The sequence below is a fragment of the Coffea arabica genome, chromosome 3e (assembly GCF_036785885.1).
Source record: "Coffea arabica cultivar ET-39 chromosome 3e, Coffea Arabica ET-39 HiFi, whole genome shotgun sequence".
NCBI lineage: Eukaryota > Viridiplantae > Streptophyta > Magnoliopsida > Gentianales > Rubiaceae > Coffea > Coffea arabica.
The window spans coordinates 11,945,179-11,962,498 of NC_092315.1; the positions used below are offsets into that span (position 1 = coordinate 11,945,179).

The window sequence follows — 17,320 nt, forward strand, 5'->3', positions numbered from 1 at the left end:
GATACCCTTTGGTTCGCCTTAGGGAGAAGTGGGGGCGTCACAGCTACTCTACTGTTGTACCATGTAATTGTAGTATTACATATATCAAAGCATTTTCACACACTTTACATGCACTAGGAGGATTCGCACGGTGTAATTTTCAACCTTGCCCAAAAATGACCAATTATTCAAATTTAGATATTAAGTATGAAAAATTATATAAAAATGAACTTAAATCTTTGTGGTTATATTTTTGTAGTTTTATTAAACAATGAAAATAAGTAATTTGTTAAGGTAATGCATGATAATATAATCAATAGATTACTGAGATTATTAAGATGTCCCTTGTTTTGGATACAATGAAAAGAAAATAAAAAAAAGAAAGATATATTTGAGGAGAAACTGATAGTTTTGTTCGTAAACTTTTGCATGATTGAGTTGGATAATCATTTACTTGTCCTAGAAATAAAAGAAATTAGAGGAGAAAAAATGAAGATAGATGATCATGCACTTTAGCTTGACAAAGTCCTCATATTGGCTCCTATAACATGGAATAGCAAATTTATAACATAATTGAAGGGAAAAAAAAAAAAGAAAAGAAAAGTCGAGAAATTTTCATTGTTTGCTCCGACCTCAACAAAAAGCAACCAGTACTCAAGTTTCGCTTAATCTGCAAAACAAATAAGATGGAACATGTAAACTTAAACATTTATTTAATTTTAATTTTATTTTATTGTGTAAGGTAAGCTAAATTTATAATAAAAAGGAAACAAAAATTACATTTCTTTGTACATGCGGAAAGAAATAGGATAAGTGTAAGGAAGAATCATTCTCAATCTAGAAAAATTGGTGACTTTTGAGCAAATAAAAAAAATCATGGCCAAAGTTTCTTACCAATATGAGAGTAACTATCACAAATTCGGTGAGTTCAAAGCAAAAGCCCAAATAAGAAAATGAAAAGAAAAGAAAGTCAATGTCAAAAACCAGAATTTGAGGGGAGATCTCTTCGTGATGGCAATAGTTTCTTTTGTTCCTTTTTAATAAGAGGAAAAGAGCAAATTAGCAATGCAAACAAAGCAAATATTAAAATAACTAATCTCTAAAGCAGAAAATGGAGAGAAAAACGTCAAAATTATGGAAACTTAGTAAATACTAAAACTTCTGGGCACTTAAGCGCTATGGAGATAAACAAACATTTAGATTTTTTAGATTCCTAAATTTCTATCACATAAAACATTAGACATCAAAGAAGTAAACAAAATTTAGCCCAGGCAATCATCAACAAACAAAAACCTCTACATTATATCTGTAAATCAGAATTCGACCATATTAAACTGTATCAAAAAAAAAAAGAGAAATTCCACCCGGCATGATATGAAAACAACATATTTAAAAAACTCTTATTATTGCACATTAAATTTTTTCCCAAAAATAATTTAAAAAATGCCTACAAATGTCCTACATCATGCAACAAAGCACAAACCACATATATATGTATGTGTGTATGGAAAAAGCTAAAAAATTAAAGGTCAGTAATATAAAAAAGAATAGTCGAAGCAACTCATGACAGGATCCAAACAGAACAAACAGCTACGAACAAATACAAAAAAGGTATAGTGATGCAAATTTGGTATAAATTTATCTTTAATATCTGCATTATCCCTTTAATCAATTCAAATGTCCATTTGTATTGTAAGTAAGAAAATCACATAAAAGCAAGATACCAAGTGTCGGACAAAATCTATGTTAAGGCTAGAAGAACCACCTATTGATAACACCTTCGAGGGCTGCTGGAATAAGAATATCACAGTCTTCAAGCAAAATAGAATTGGGATCAACACTGTCAGCACCCCTCCATGGTTTTCCCTGACATGCTTCCATAGGTTTGGTACGTCAATTCCCTTACCGTGCTGCTTTATGGCTCCTGTTATATCACTTGCGCGAATTACCTTTTCCCCTTGTTCACTGATAAGTTGAGCAGCCCAGGATCCGACATTACCAAATCCCTGAAATCAAGAAGAAAATTCTATGATCATATGACATTCGATAATTTTTGACTTTTTAACTCGCTCTCTCTTCTCACGAGTCATGAGACATTTTGTGATGTAACTTCTAAGTCCTCAAGGAAGGCTCTTTGAATGAGCTTGTAGTTTCAACAAAATGCATCCCACAGTATTTGAGCATATCAGAAACTAAAGGTACACTTGAAACTACAAATGCATCCCACAGTATTCGAACATATTATAAACTGAAGGTACACTTCCCAGTAGTGCTACTTGTACAACAAATCATTGCCTAGCGATACTCTTTCCATATTCATTAAGCAGCGCTTTAGTTGCAAAGAGTACTCCCCTCCCTGTTGGTGCATCTCTGCCGAGGGATCCACCAAGATCATGTCACCCAAGAATTTGAATATCTTGCGATAAATAAAAGTTGAAATTTTTTGAGGTTCAAAATCTTAGAAATCAAAGAAGCACATTGATCCTTATACATTTGGAATTGGATAATTTACTACAGGTTTTCCAGTTACTATTGCAGGTGAATAGCCATGAAATTTATAGTACTCATCCAAGCCATTGTCCGCTCAAATGCGAGACATTTCCAATCCAGTTAATTGGATGAGCTTCATAGACAATGTTGTGTTTATCACTATATTTTTCTCCAAAAACAAAAATGTCACCTAGATATGTACTCCAATCATATCATACTGTTGAAAACCAGTTTTGCACTGACCTGTGCATTTGTTCCCATATCAGGCGCAGGAACATCAGTGTGAACTCTAATCAAATTATTCTTAGTGCTGCTAGTGTAACTCAAAATTTTGGTCAATGACTAACTTGGCATGGAAGTTCTAGATTCCCAGAGGAGAAATGTATTAATTCATCAAGTGCTGAAAACCAATGAAGAAAAGGGAACTGGAAGAACTAAAGCAAATAGAAAGACATTTTAAAGATGAAAAAATCTATTTTAAACAACTGATCTTTTTAGTTAGCATATGGATTGCTTTTTCTGAGCAGGAGATCAACAAAACACCTGCATGAAAGACACCAAAAAAATGACTAAAACGAAAACTCGAAAAGAGAAAATGCCAAAGAAAATGGCTAAAAAGAAAAGCATAACATAATAAAGATAACATAATAATAATTAATACAGCTAGAGCATAGCATAAGCAATTATTACAATAAATAAAAAATAATAATTAATAATTGTGATTTATTTGGCAACCAAAAAAAGCATTGATAATTGTGAATAATTGGGATACCAATTTTTTGTTAACACAATTTATTGTTGGGAAAGGGAAAAAAAAGGCTAAATTTTAGCACAATCCTACATGCAATTAGAAAACTACCACCTCCCATCCAATCAAAACTCGCCACATCACCATCTTCATAAACAATTGGGAGGACTACCACCAATGAACGAATCAGAGGGCAACAACTCATCAAATTAGAATCAATTGGAGGACTACCACCAATCAGCCAATGAGAGAATGCCAAGTCAGCAATTGAGTTCAATTAGAGACAATTGCATTCACACATAGACTATGTATGTTAATAACTATTCAATATAACATTTAACCGGTAACATATAATATTAATGTGTGGCAATGGCAACTTGTAGTTCATGACATTTATTATCATACATAAGGAGTTGCAAGAATATAAATCATTTCATAGATATTCATAATTCATAATTTCATATACAATCACAATCCAATTATATTGATCTGTTCAAACCCGTTTACTAATAACCCGTTCAAATTCACCCATTAAAATTTAAACGGGTCTAAGTGAGTACGTAATTAAATTCATTTGATTGGTGGATAGTTGATTGATTGGACTGACCCATTTATACTCATTTAAAAATAAATATACATTTAAACTCCATTTTTACTAAATGTTAAAAAGATAAATTTGAATTTTCTATTAATCTAATAATAATAATAAAATATTATTTTTTTCTTGTTAAACGACATGCGAAAAATTAAAAAAATAAGTAGAATTTCAAATCAATGATAAATGGGAATATTAACTATTCCCGAAATCATTTCCTCCCTACGCTTAATTCATGCGCGTGTGGCCTCCAGTGTCCATTTTCCCTTACGGTTCACTACATTAATCATCAGTGTACGTGCACGTGCCTATTTCTGAGCACGTTCCTATGGTAGGCACGGTCAAACCGTGCCTGCCATAGAATGATCCCCACACGCATCCCTCATCAGTCCCGTCCATACTTCTTCTTCAGGTCTCAGCTACTAAACAATAAACTCTGCTCCACTCAACTCTTTCCTCTGTCTTGTGTTTTTGTCGGAAAATGGCGGCGTCAGATGAAGTGAAAGTGCCAAGAATCAAGCTGGGCTCGCAAGGTCTTGAAGTTTCAGCTCAAGGGCTGGGCTGCATGGGCATGTCAGGCTCCTACGGGCCGTCAAAGCCCGAGCCTGATATGATCAAACTCATCCACCATGCTATTAGCAGAGGTATCACCCATCTTGACACCTCCGATATCTATGGACCTCACACCAACGAAATACTCATTGGCAAGGTACCATATTTGCAAATTTTCTGCTGTTGTGCGCTATGCATAAACTCTTGTACTTTTAATTTCTTAAAGAGCATATTTGTAAATATTTTATTTATACTTAACCCCCTGCACTTCAAAACTTGTCTCCCTTTGTGCCCCCTTAATTTTGCTTGTCAGCACTTAAACTCCATTTGTTTAAATTGTAAGTATTATTAGTCAAATAGGACATTGTTCTTCTTTTCTGCTTCTTCATTTTTTCATGTTACTGCTTTTTCAGTTTGTCCTCCTTTATAAACATGGAATGAATTACTTTGACTTTGATTTTGGTGCAATTTTGTATCAAATGATTTTTGCTATGAAGTTATTGATTTATTATGAACTATGCGTTGTATATTTACACAAATTCTGCTAGTTAAACATTCATTTGAGCAGGCAACATGAGTAATATAATTCTCTATGGGTGCATTTGGTAAATTTGAAGTTTGAAAACTGAAATTTAATCTAAAGTTTGAATCCATAAAGTTATTAAATTGTTAAATACTAAATCTGATACGTTTGAGTGCATGTCACACTAAATGATAAGTGAACAACTCTATCACTTATTTTTGGAGTAAGTGTTGCTTAAGAAATTCAGTGTCATTTAATTAATTCAAATATTCAAATTTGATTTTAAATGCTTCTGAACATATTAAGATCTGAATTCATTAACTTTAAGTGCTAAATTAGTTGTCAAGCAGGGCCTATAATTATTAGGTAACCAAGCAAACGTGTTTAGGGTATAATAGTAATTAACTTTCAATTCGTCTCGTTGTTCTTTGGTAAGGAATTCTTTGATTCATTTAATAATATTTTTCTCGTACACAGGAATCAAAATAATTGAAGTTTTATCTCTACCATTGAGATATGTTACCTTCTAAAAGAAAGGAAAGGGAAGCAAACAAGGGCGGAAAATAGGAAAGGGCAAAGTGATGATAAATAAAATTGGAAGTAGCAAAATGAGACAAGTGAATTATTACAAGGGGTTAAGTGTAAATTATATTTATTTTATTAGACTATTTAACCAAAAAGACTAGACTCTTTTAAGGCACCAATCAAAAGTCCCAACTGCTGGAAATAACATAAAAACGACTTTGTTTGGTTTGGCGTTTTTGGAGGTGGTTCATGAAAATTTTATTGTAGTTTTTTTTTCTTTCTTGAAAAAATATACTTGTAAGAGAAAAAAAAAGTGGTTGAAAAATATTGAGAGTTTTTTTTTATAAATAGTTTTCTATATAGCTCAGTCACCCAAATTTTTCAATATTCCGACAATGGCATCCATGTGGTGTCAATTGTCAAACGTGCAACAAAGTTGAGAAGAGAAGGATTTCAAAATCTTGTAGCTACACGCGTATATGTTGAATAGCTCTATCCCATTAGAAGTAGCCACGTGACATGAAGGATTTAGAACTTTTCTACCATCTCTTTATTTTCTCTTTTTTTTCCCTTCAAAATTCGACGTCATAATGAAATTGGTATTTTTGTCCTTGAAGTTAAAACTTTCATCAATTAATGGAAAGTTTACTATTTCTCTGATAAGAGAGAGTAAGTTTTAAAGATTATGAAAAGAGAATTGTATGAAGGAATAGAAGGGAAAAGAAAGGTAAGAAAATGGACGGATTGTGTTTGGATTGATTTTGAGAGGGGAAAGGAGATGAAACGGAAAGAAAAGGAAATGGATGGATTTTGTTTTGCTCAGACATCATTTCCATACAAAAGTAGACGGAAACAGAGGGAAAGAAAATCTATTGACAGGTGCCGAACCTGTACAATAATAAATACCTACTCGAGAAAAATACAGATTTTGTATATAGCGGTGAGTAGGGTCGAATCCACGGGGACTGGGGATAATTCGTTTCTTCTAGAGTCCAAAGTATGGGGGGTTTTGGATTGAATGCTAACTAAATAAATTAACTGCAGAAAATAATTGATTAAGAGAAATAATTAAGGGAAAACTCTAGCCAAGGGTACACTTCAGACATGGTTCAGACACTGATCATTGATTCACACATAATTCCACATTTATTAATAGACCAGTTATAGTTGTCATGCACGCGATAAACAACCAACCTTTCCTTAATTTCTCGATAGTTAAGGTACGACCGTTAACTATTTCTCTAACCCAAAAACAACCCTAGGTACGACCGTAGGATTTAATTTCTAGATTGCATTAATAATTAGAAAGGCCCAATCCTAACTAACAAACACGCTACGGGGGTTTGTTTAAGTTAGATCGTATGCTCCCCTGACATAAACCCAATTACGCCAGTTGCTACTGAGATAAAGATAACGAACAATTACGGATTCAATTATCCCTATTTAGCAAAATAGCCTATGTGAATAATTAAATATTGCGCATCTATTCAATCACTCACACGAGCTATAGCAATTAAAAGCAGGAAACATATAAATATAAATAAATTAAGGAAGCAATTAAAATAAATTAGATCTCACAGTAATTGTTGAACCAAATCTTCAGTTGTCCCCTTGACTTGAATTAAGAGGTTAGTTCTCCATTAATGGAGAACAACCATGCGAAAGAGCTAAGAAAAGAAAACTCAAAACTCAACTAAAAACCTCAAACTAGTGATTCATTCCTCCCCGTTCTCTTGTACGTTTCTCCCTTTTTAAAGCCAAAAGGAAGTCTAATGCTATCTCTAGTGGTCCCCACACCAAATTCAAAGTCTTGTACGTTTCTTTTCCTAGAGTCCAAATGATTCATGCTTCTTATCCGTGGTCCCCGCACATGTGGACAAAGCCTTCCAAGTACTTCTTGTTCCAAGTCTCTTTCCGTAGCTTTCTTTGAAGAGCCCAAATGACTTATTAGCTTTTCACTAGCTTGTGGTCCCCACCACTCCAAGGGCCCAAGAATTGAAGTCCTTAGAAGTCTCCCTATTTTCCATAAAGTCCTTCCTTTTTGGTAGTTTCCTGCATCATTCCTGAAATTAAGTCCAGATACCAAATATGAGTAAATATTAGCAATTAACACAATATTTATCAGGGATGAAAGGGGAAATTAATAATAAAATTACTAACAAATTATACCCTATCAATTCCCCCCACACCTGAATCATGCTTGCCCTCAAGCATGGGAAAAATTCAACTCAACAATGGCTAGCTTTCACATTATCATAGCCAGCTGTGCTTATACCCAAAATCAAGATCTAGTAACAAAGTGTCAAGACATGTCTCTCCCGGTTAGCTCCTAAGTTCATAGACTTGTCCAATTCATGGCTAATTCGCTTAGGAAATCCAAATACTAACTAGCAACAGTCAATAACTAAGTCAACTGGCAACCAAAATCTCAACAATACGAACCAAGGATCGGCAGGCTAACATGATCATAAACTCACATATTCTCCACATCTGATTTTCTCTTCTTTTTTTTTTCTTCTTTTTTGTTTGATTTCCCTTTTTTTTCTTTTCTTTTTTTTTTTTTTCCTTTTTCTTCCCTTTTTTTTTTTTGGATTGCTTAGTCCCGAGCTGTTTAAATCTTTTGACGTGAACTCTAACATTTTTAGATGAAAGAGCCCAGTTACTTAACTTTTCACTGCTCCAGGACCACTTACTCATAGATATCGCCACTTTTTGACGCGAGAGCCGACACTTGTGGTGAAGACTCCCGGTTACTGGGTGGCGACACTAGCGGAGTATAGCCATACGTTATTCACCAATAAACACCAAAATATCAAGTAATTAAAGATCATAGCCTGCGTCATGTCCTAAATATGGAGAACTAAGGTAGACAGGAGACCAATCCACACAACAATGCCAGCCAAATATTTACATTGCCTAAACAAGTTAGCCATAAATTGCACCAAGTCGTTAAACTCAAAAAAAAATTCACCAAGACAGCATGCTCTTACTTGCCATCGAAACTCAATTCATAGTGTAAACTACAACTAGCAATAAATAAATGAGCTGCCAAAATATTCACCAAGATAACAGCAAGGGAAAAATACCCAAAAGGGATAAAGGAACAACACCTAAACAGAAAACAAGAGGAAAACAATAATAAAAAAATGAAAAACTGAAAATATCCAGCACCCAAACTGACCCCCCCACACCTAAAATGACGCATTGACCTCAATGCGAAAAGATAATAGCAGAAAAAGGGAAGGGGCAACGGTACTTCCCTGAAGTCGTCCAGACAAGGGAGGGTTAGGCGGAAACGGCGGAGGGAAACCGGCTTGCTGCATAAATGCCGCTATACTCTGTGCCATGCCGGCGACATTAGTGTCAACAGTGACCATCCGAGCCTTCAAAGCCTACGTTTCTGAAGCCTTTATTGGGCCACATAAAACGCGATTGAAAACGCGCCTTCAACTCGCGTTTTCTAAGTCGCGTTTCCTTCACAAAACTTGCAGGACTTAAAACGCGATTGAAAACGCGCCTCTAACTCGCGTTTTCTGAGTCGCGTTTCCTGCACAAAACTTGCAGAAATGAAAACGTGACTGCAAAAAGCGCCTCCCACTCGCGTTTTCTGAGTCGCGTTTCCTGCACAAAACTTGCAGAAATGGAAACGCGACTGTGCAGGTAAACGCGACTTCAAGTCGCGTTTTTGAATCTTGACCCCTTCCTGCACTTTATCACGCGGGCGCGTCAAGAGGAAATGCCACCTACATATTAGCAACAACGAAAACTGAAACCCAAAATCAGTCGAATTCAAGGGAAATATATTTAAACTATCACACGAAATCAAACAAACAATTAAAAGAAACAATTGGGTTGCCTCCCAAGTAGCGCCTTTCTTTAATGTCTTTGGCTAGACATGCTATGCTTGTTCACGGGGGATAAAATCTTGTGGCTCGTTTCAATGCTTCATCTTCAATATGATCCTGGTAACCCTCATAGATGGAGTAATCTTTGAGCACACGAGTTACGGGCTTCCATGGACTAGTAAATGGCGTTAAACAAGTCAACAATGATCTGCATTCTCCACTCACTCCTCCACCACACGCATTCATCGGTTCAAGATATTTTTTCATTGCCACTCTTAACTTATTCCTGTCATGAAATTTCAGATTTTCTGGTATAATAAAATCAATTTCAGTAACAGGAATTGAAGAGGAGGAATTAGGAAAATATTGATTAAGGAGTGGAGAAGATGTCACCGCATTTGGAAATTGTTCACTGGATTCATTCACTTGAATAATTTGATGTTGGAGTCTCATGTCTTCCGCTTCAACTTCCTTTTCAACTGTATCTTTGGATCCTCCTTCTTGAGACTCTTGCAGTTCCATATCACTTGTCAGGATAATTGCACTCTCACCTTTCTTAGAGTCATTGATGGTCTGTGAGGGCAAGTCTGACATGAATGACGATTGTTGAGACTCTTGCAGCTGAAAACTCATTGGCCCCTCTTCATAATTAACGTTGGAGTTATCCCACCATCCTTGATCATACCGGTTTGAATAAGGGTCATACCACGTTTGAGATCGAGGTGAAGAATCTCCAAATTTTTTTTTGAGATAGTCACTCAGGTAGTCTTGATATTCGGGGCACATACCGGTTGAATGATCCCTGGCATAACAAATTTCACAGGTTGCAGCAGCCATTCTTTCTCTAACAGAGTTTAGTGCCTCTGCATATGCAGACCTCACAAAAAAACTAGCCTCATTACCTTCCCCGGAAATAAAATCCAGTATATCACCAAAATACGGAGTGTAAGAAACCATAAACTAAATAAAAAAAAAGAATGTAAACAAGATGAATTGAAAAAGAAACAAATAACTAGCGCCAGTCCCCGGCAACGGCGCCAAAAATTGACAGGTGCCGAACCTGTACAATAATAAATACCTACTCGAGAAAAATACAGATTTTGTATATAGCGGTGAGTAGGGTCGAATCCACGGGGATTGGGGATAATTCGTTTCTTCTAGAGTCCAAAGTATGGGGGGTTTTGGATTGAATGCTAACTAAATAAATTAACTGCAGAAAATAATTGATTAAGAGAAATAATTAAGGGAAAACTCTAGCCAAGGGTACACTTCAGACATGGTTCAGACACTGATCATTGATTCACACATAATTCCACATTTATTAATAGACCAGTTATAGTTGTCATGCACGCGATAAACAACCAACCTTTCCTTAATTTCTCGATAGTTAAGGTACGACCGTTAACTATTTCTCTAACCCAAAAACAACCCTAGGTACGACCGTAGGATTTAATTTCTAGATTGCATTAATAATTAGAAAGGCCCAATCCTAACTAACAAACACGCTACGGGGGTTTGTTTAAGTTAGATCGTATGCTCCCCTGACATAAACTCAATTACGCCAGTTGCTACTGAGATAAAGATAACGAACAATTACGGATTCAATTATCCCTATTTAGCAAAATAGCCTATGTGAATAATTAAATATTGCGCATCTATTCAATCACTCACACGAGCTATAGCAATTAAAAGCAGGAAACATATAAATATAAATAAATTAAGGAAGCAATTAAAATAAATTAGATCTCACAGTAATTGTTGAACCAAATCTTCAGTTGTCCCCTTGACTTGAATTAAGAGGTTAGTTCTCCATTAATGGAGAACAACCATGCGAAAGAGCTAAGAAAAGAAAACTCAAAACTCAACTAAAAACCTCAAACTAGTGATTCATTCCTCCCCGTTCTCTTGTACGTTTCTCCCTTTTTAAAGCCAAAAGGAAGTCTAATGCTATCTCTAGTGGTCCCCACACCAAATTCAAAGTCTTGTACGTTTCTTTTCCTAGAGTCCAAATGATTCATGCTTCTTATCCGTGGTCCCCGCACATGTGGACAAAGCTTTCCAAGTACTTCTTGTTCCAAGTCTCTTTCCGTAGCTTTCTTTGAAGAGCCCAAATGACTTATTAGCTTTTCACTAGCTTGTGGTCCCCACCACTCCAAGGGCCCAAGAATTGAAGTCCTTAGAAGTCTCCCTATTTTCCATAAAGTCCTTCCTTTTTGGTAGTTTCCTGCTTCATTCCTGAAATTAAGTCCAGATACCAAATATGAGTAAATATTAGCAATTAACACAATATTTATCAGGGATGAAAGAGGAAATTAATAATAAAATTACTAACAAATTATACCCTATCAATCTAGTTCATGATTTTCTAGTAAAATGCCTCAAGCACCCAAAATTTTACGTAAACTTGAGTAAGCATGTATTTCATATCTGTAGAACTTGCCATTTGTGAAACCTGCTTTAGATATGAATTGTGGTATGCAACAGCACGCTAGGAATGTTTGGCTAAGCAACTTATGTAAATATTTTATCGTTAAGCAAAGTTCCTCCTTTCATGTCTGTCATTCTATGCAAACCTCCTTTTATCGTTAAGCAACTTATGTAAATATTTTATGTAAATATTTTGGTTTTCTTACTTTCCCATCCATATCTAATCCAAATATGACAAATGAGAACTATTTTCCTCTACTCTCCTTTCCTTTCTTTTTTACTAGGATGTTTTATTTATTTATTTATCCTTTCCTTTGATCCAAATGGTTCCTAAAAGGGCACTAATTAATCTACATTGATCAGTTCCCTATATTTGTATTAATGTGCATGTACACGATTCTGTGAATGACAATTAGGCTAGATTGCTTCAAATCTTGTGAATGACAGAGCTAGATTGTAAATTTAAGTTGAAGAAATATAAAACAAAAAGAAAAAGAAAATGGATTGGCTCCTTTAAGAGTATCAGACTTCTAAACCCCAAGGATTACATAATTTTCATATCCTTTGCCACACAAAGAAGTGGCATAGCCTTAACAATGAAGTGTTGGAAAAACTCCAGAAGGACTGTGCAATCCATGAAATCACAAAATCCGCTTGCTATACCATGCATTAATGTGTATGTCCTTGATGATTAACATAATGAAATCATGGTTCTAGGCCTTGAAGGAAGGAATAAGAGCGAAAGTGGAGCTAGCAACAAAATTTGCAATCAGTTATCAGGATGGGAAATTTGATGTATGTGGTGATCCAGCCTATGTGAGGGCTTGTTGTGAAGCGAGTTTGAAGCGGCTTGATGTGGACTGCATTGATCTCTATTATCAACATCGCATCGATACACGTGTGCCCATTGAAGTCACGGTTTGCTCCATTTTGCCTTTCTTGTTTTTTAGCTCCACCTCATTCTTGATGAAACAAAAGTTTGATCAACTCCAAATTTAGAATAATTCAGTTTCATGTCCGTTTCAATTCTTCAAAAATTGCACAGAAAAGTTAGTCAACCTTATGGTCTAGGCTAATCTGCAGTATGGTATTGCTGAATTAGCACAAGGCATCCTGAAAAGTGAAAACAATGAAAATGTCTTATATTAGCTTGACAGTCCTGCTGAGGGATATACAGGTTGATATCATGCTATACATTATACAGCTTTCGTTTAGAACCAAGAGACCTGAGCATTCTTTTTCATTTGAGATAGGCTATCCAGTTGAGATATACTATTTACTTACCTTGTCAATCGTTTTCAGTCGGTGCCAAAAGCACTGCAGATAGACGTTTTTTAGTCAATATCTAAAAACATGGTACTCATTTTGTTCAGAGTATAGCTTTTTGTCTAATTGTGAAAGCCAACTGCAACTGCCTCATTGACCTCTCCAAGCAATTCAAAGATTTCAGCAGCTTGCTTACATTAAGCTTTTATGAAACGATTTCTCTGTCTTCTTTTTCTCATGTAGTCAGCAAAGAATTGTCTTGTTTTCCCTGAGTATTAGGAAGAAACTTTCTTGCAGTTTAATCACTCAAAATACAGGCAAGTATAAAGGAAATCAAGCAAAATTGGCAACTGATAATTGCTGCGTACAGCCATTATTATATATATAAGTCAACAATGTCATGTAATCATATTGGAGGAGCATTATGTTGGCATGGTCCAGTAGAACTAAGTCATCCGTTGGGCTGTACATAGAGAACTATCACTGGATGCTTATTGCCATTTTCATCAACTAGGGATTTCAGTTTGACGTATACTTTGTCCAAGACTTCGTTGAACTAGTGCAACTTTTACTTGTTCCACGTAATATTTCGATTATCTGCCTAAGTATTGAATGTAATAAATCAGCTTCGCATCTTCTTGTCCATTGAAATTCTCTAGATTGGAGAGCTCAAGAAACTGGTTGAAGAGGGTAAAATAAAGTATATAGGTCTGTCTGAGGCCTCAGCTTCAACAATTCGAAGAGCACATGCTGTTCATCCAATAACAGCTGTACAGTTGGAGTGGTCATTGTGGACCAGAGATGTCGAGGAAGAGATTATTCCCGCTTGCAGGTAGTGCGTATATTCTGCTGCATTTTCTACATGGTCTAGAAGAAATATGAAGTTCTCAATTCAGTTTTTGGTATAATCTTTCAGAGATCTTGGCATAGGGATTGTTGCATATAGTCCACTTGGACGAGGTTTCTTCTCATCAGGTCCAAAGCTGATCGAGAATTTGGCTGAAGGTGACTTCCGAAAGGTTTGTGCATAGCCAAAAAGATTGTTTATAGTTCGAATAAGTTTCTCACTCAGTGGCAATCTTGCTTGATCACATTTAATCAAATTTCTATTAAGCATAGCAATTCAACGGGTTTTTTTTTTGTTTTCTTCTTGAACAAGTCTTGAACTCTTTAGTTTGATTCAATGAATGCAGATTTTGGTGTCCTCGGTACTTAGTTCAAATTAAAAGATATAGCACTAGCTTTGTCAAATTTTAGATCTTATATGAATTGAAGGTTGTTATTGCATGCTGGAAATTTATATAGAGGACAACAATCGCAAGCAATGGATGGTATTGAATTTTAAAGTGCAAAGACGTCCTAAGATGTCAAAACAGGAAGAAACTATGCCAGTTTTTAAGTAAAAGTCTCTTTACTGTTTTGAGGGGAAATGGGCCTTAGACTTCAATTTCATCATTTAGTCTCAGGCACAGAACTTATGTTGTCTTGTGAAACTATCATTTTTCTTTTACCATTAATCCTAAAACTGAGTTTCATTGGTCAGAACTCAGAAGTATACTTCATAGTTGATTTGTATTTTAAGTTTCCTCTTTGATGGGAAATATATCTCAGAACTTAACTCCAACAGTTGATGATTCCTACTTGGGAGTATTCAGTCCACCTTGATGCATTGTTCTTTCCCCTGAACTTGTGCCCTTCAAACAATATTTCTGATCATCTTGAAGTAATTAGTACCGTCTGTTCATTACTCCCTTCTGATTTCTTGCATTATAGTTTCCTCTTTAATGGGAAATGTATCGCAGGATCTACCTTCTACAATTGATGTTTCTTTCCCCTGAAGTTATTCGTAACGTCTTCTGGCATTATAGTTGCTTAAATTTTGAAATTCATACAATGCAGTATATGCCAAGGTTTCAAGCAGAGAATTTGGAGCACAACAAGAACTTGTACGAGCAGGTCAATGCCATTGCTTCAAGGAAGGGTTGTACTCCATCACAGCTAGCACTGGCCTGGGTCCATCACCAAGGCAATGATGTTTGCCCCATACCGGGCACTACCAAGATTGAGAACCTCAATCAGAATATAGGAGCTTTGTCTGTAAAACTGTCTGCAGAGGAAATGGCGGAACTTGAATCCATCGCTTCTGCAGGAGTCAAGGGTGATAGGTATGGGCCTGGCCTTGTTACTTGGCAAACTTCTGAAACTCCACCTTTGTCAACCTGGAAGAGGACATGAAGACATATCTTTGTTATGGCAATAATTCCTTCTAGCTATGTGCCTGAGGGTGGATTTCAGTATATTGACAGTTGAGTGACGTATTTGTTCCAATAAATTTCGTCATACTATTGTCTCGAGGTTTTAGGCAAGTAAAGTTATAAGAAGAATGCGTTAAAGGTTTCTTCAGAGGTTGTACTGAATAAAAATCTGATCATGTAAAAATAGAACATAATTTTCCTTGCAGTTGAATGCGTTAAAGGTTAGCTATTCTAGTTTTGAATGCTATAGCAGTCCATTTCTTATATGCTACACTGTTACAAGAGATATAGACTGTCGAACAGCATTTTATGGTCGGAATGTTTACATCAAAAGCATCTCCAAGGACATGTCATTCTAAAGTGTATAAACTACATCATACCAACAAAAAGCAGAAAAAGGCCTAAGGTATGGGATATTTCTAAAATTTCATGGGAGGCTTGTGATAGCAAAAACTTCTGAAATTGTCCCTTGAACTAAACTGAAAGACAGACAATGGTAAGATTTTAAGCATGTCTTGTTAAGTTAAAAGGTTAAAACTTTACATACAAATAAATGGTCAAATTCACTTTAAAATTGTGGTGTCATCTTCCACCTTAAACTTTTGTACTATCCAAGTTTGTTTTAATTCCTTTGGGAAAATGAAACATCGAATGCATTCAAAAAAATGGAAAGGAAATGGCTTACCTTTGCACTTACGTATCCAATTCCAATTTGAACATTACATCATCCATCCAATTGAAAACAAACTCCTATGGAGATTTTTTTTTTTCCTTTATTTTGTTATTAGATCTGAATTTATTTCACATTTGGTTGTCAGATCTAAAATTTTTTTCAAAGTTTGAATCTATTTCAATATATTTCATTATCATTATTGAAACTTAAAACAGTTTATTAACAAATCTGGCGATTGCCATATGTACGAAAGGGAGACACTTTTAAAATTCTTTATATTTTTTTAGATCTGTTTGTAATTTTCAATTCTACTGTATCTGTTAAATTATGATCTGTAATTTTTAATGCATGTTTGACCTACCATTAGGGGAGTTATGTAAATCAAATCATGTTAGATGATTTCCAAAAAAAACTTAACCGTTAATTTCTCTTCCCCGTTTTATTTGTCCACTCTTCAATTGTCAATAACTCTTTTAAGATACTTTGTAATACAAAATCAACTAAAACCGGTAGAATCTGTAATTAATAGCAGTATTCATATCATGTTTTTGTATATTACTCGTACATCTAATTAGTCACATTTGGAGAAAGAAAAAAAAAAGATGAAAATAAAATTCCCCGAATTTTGTGGTTTTTTTTGGTGCCTTGTTTAATCTCTAATTTTGTTTTTTGGGTTTTTATTTTAATCGATTTTGGTTATAGAGATTAAGTTTCTCAGCCCGATTAATCGGTTAATTAATTAAACATGGTTTGAGTTGGGTTGGTTTAGAGATTTGGTTTATAAAAGAACACTTGGCAAGTTTAGAAGGGGTGGGATAGGGAATGAGACAGGGTGTGATACAGAGATCCGTTGCGCATGGCGAGCCACATTTAAAAATTGGTTCCTACCATAAAGCCTATCATGTCCTGACACAAGATGGACTGTTTTTTTTAAATTTTTTTTGAAAGCAAGTGAAAAGTGTTGCAACTCAGGACTTGGATAGTAATTTTAAAATTTAATAGTGCACCTACCTTTTAACTTTTTTCGTGTGCTTTTAAGGTATCAAATGGGGAAAAAAACCAATACCATATAACTTCAAATGCAAGATGGTACGAAATTTGTTAATATGGAGATGTTAATATACATTGACATGTAAAAAGTGCACTTTTATCAAAAAGATATTTATACTAATATTACAGTCATTTTTTTTTCGAAAATTCAACTTTTCATGCAAATATGTAATCAATATGCATAAATAGATAGCATTAGATGAATTTAAACAAGTAGCCTTCAAATTTAAAAATATTTGATTTCGTAAATGTGCATTCGCGATTTAGAAAAAGTACTTTTCAAATGGCAAATCTAGAGAGCAATAAATACTCCTAGTTTATTTTGATTTTAAATCTTCTTTTGACTTGTCAAAAAAGTGAAAACATGAAACTAATAATGGGTCAGATGCAGA

At 35.1% G+C, this 17,320-nt stretch overlaps 1 protein-coding gene and 1 pseudogene across 1 annotated transcript; one reads left to right on the forward strand and one right to left on the reverse strand.

The window, feature by feature from the left end:
• Nucleotides 1–644: 644 nt before the first annotated feature.
• On the reverse strand, nt 645–4,211 carry LOC140038382 (glutamate dehydrogenase B-like; annotated as a pseudogene).
• Nucleotides 4,149–15,491, forward strand: LOC113734657 (auxin-induced protein PCNT115-like). The gene is made up of 5 exons (XM_027261283.2): nt 4,149–4,521; nt 12,402–12,602; nt 13,610–13,782; nt 13,867–13,969; nt 14,850–15,491. The coding sequence occupies exons 1-5, from the start codon at nt 4,294–4,296 to the stop codon at nt 15,183–15,185; spliced, it is 1,041 nt and encodes a 346-aa protein (XP_027117084.1). The 5' UTR covers nt 4,149–4,293; the 3' UTR covers nt 15,186–15,491.
• The last annotated feature ends 1,829 nt before the right edge of the window (nt 15,492–17,320 follow it).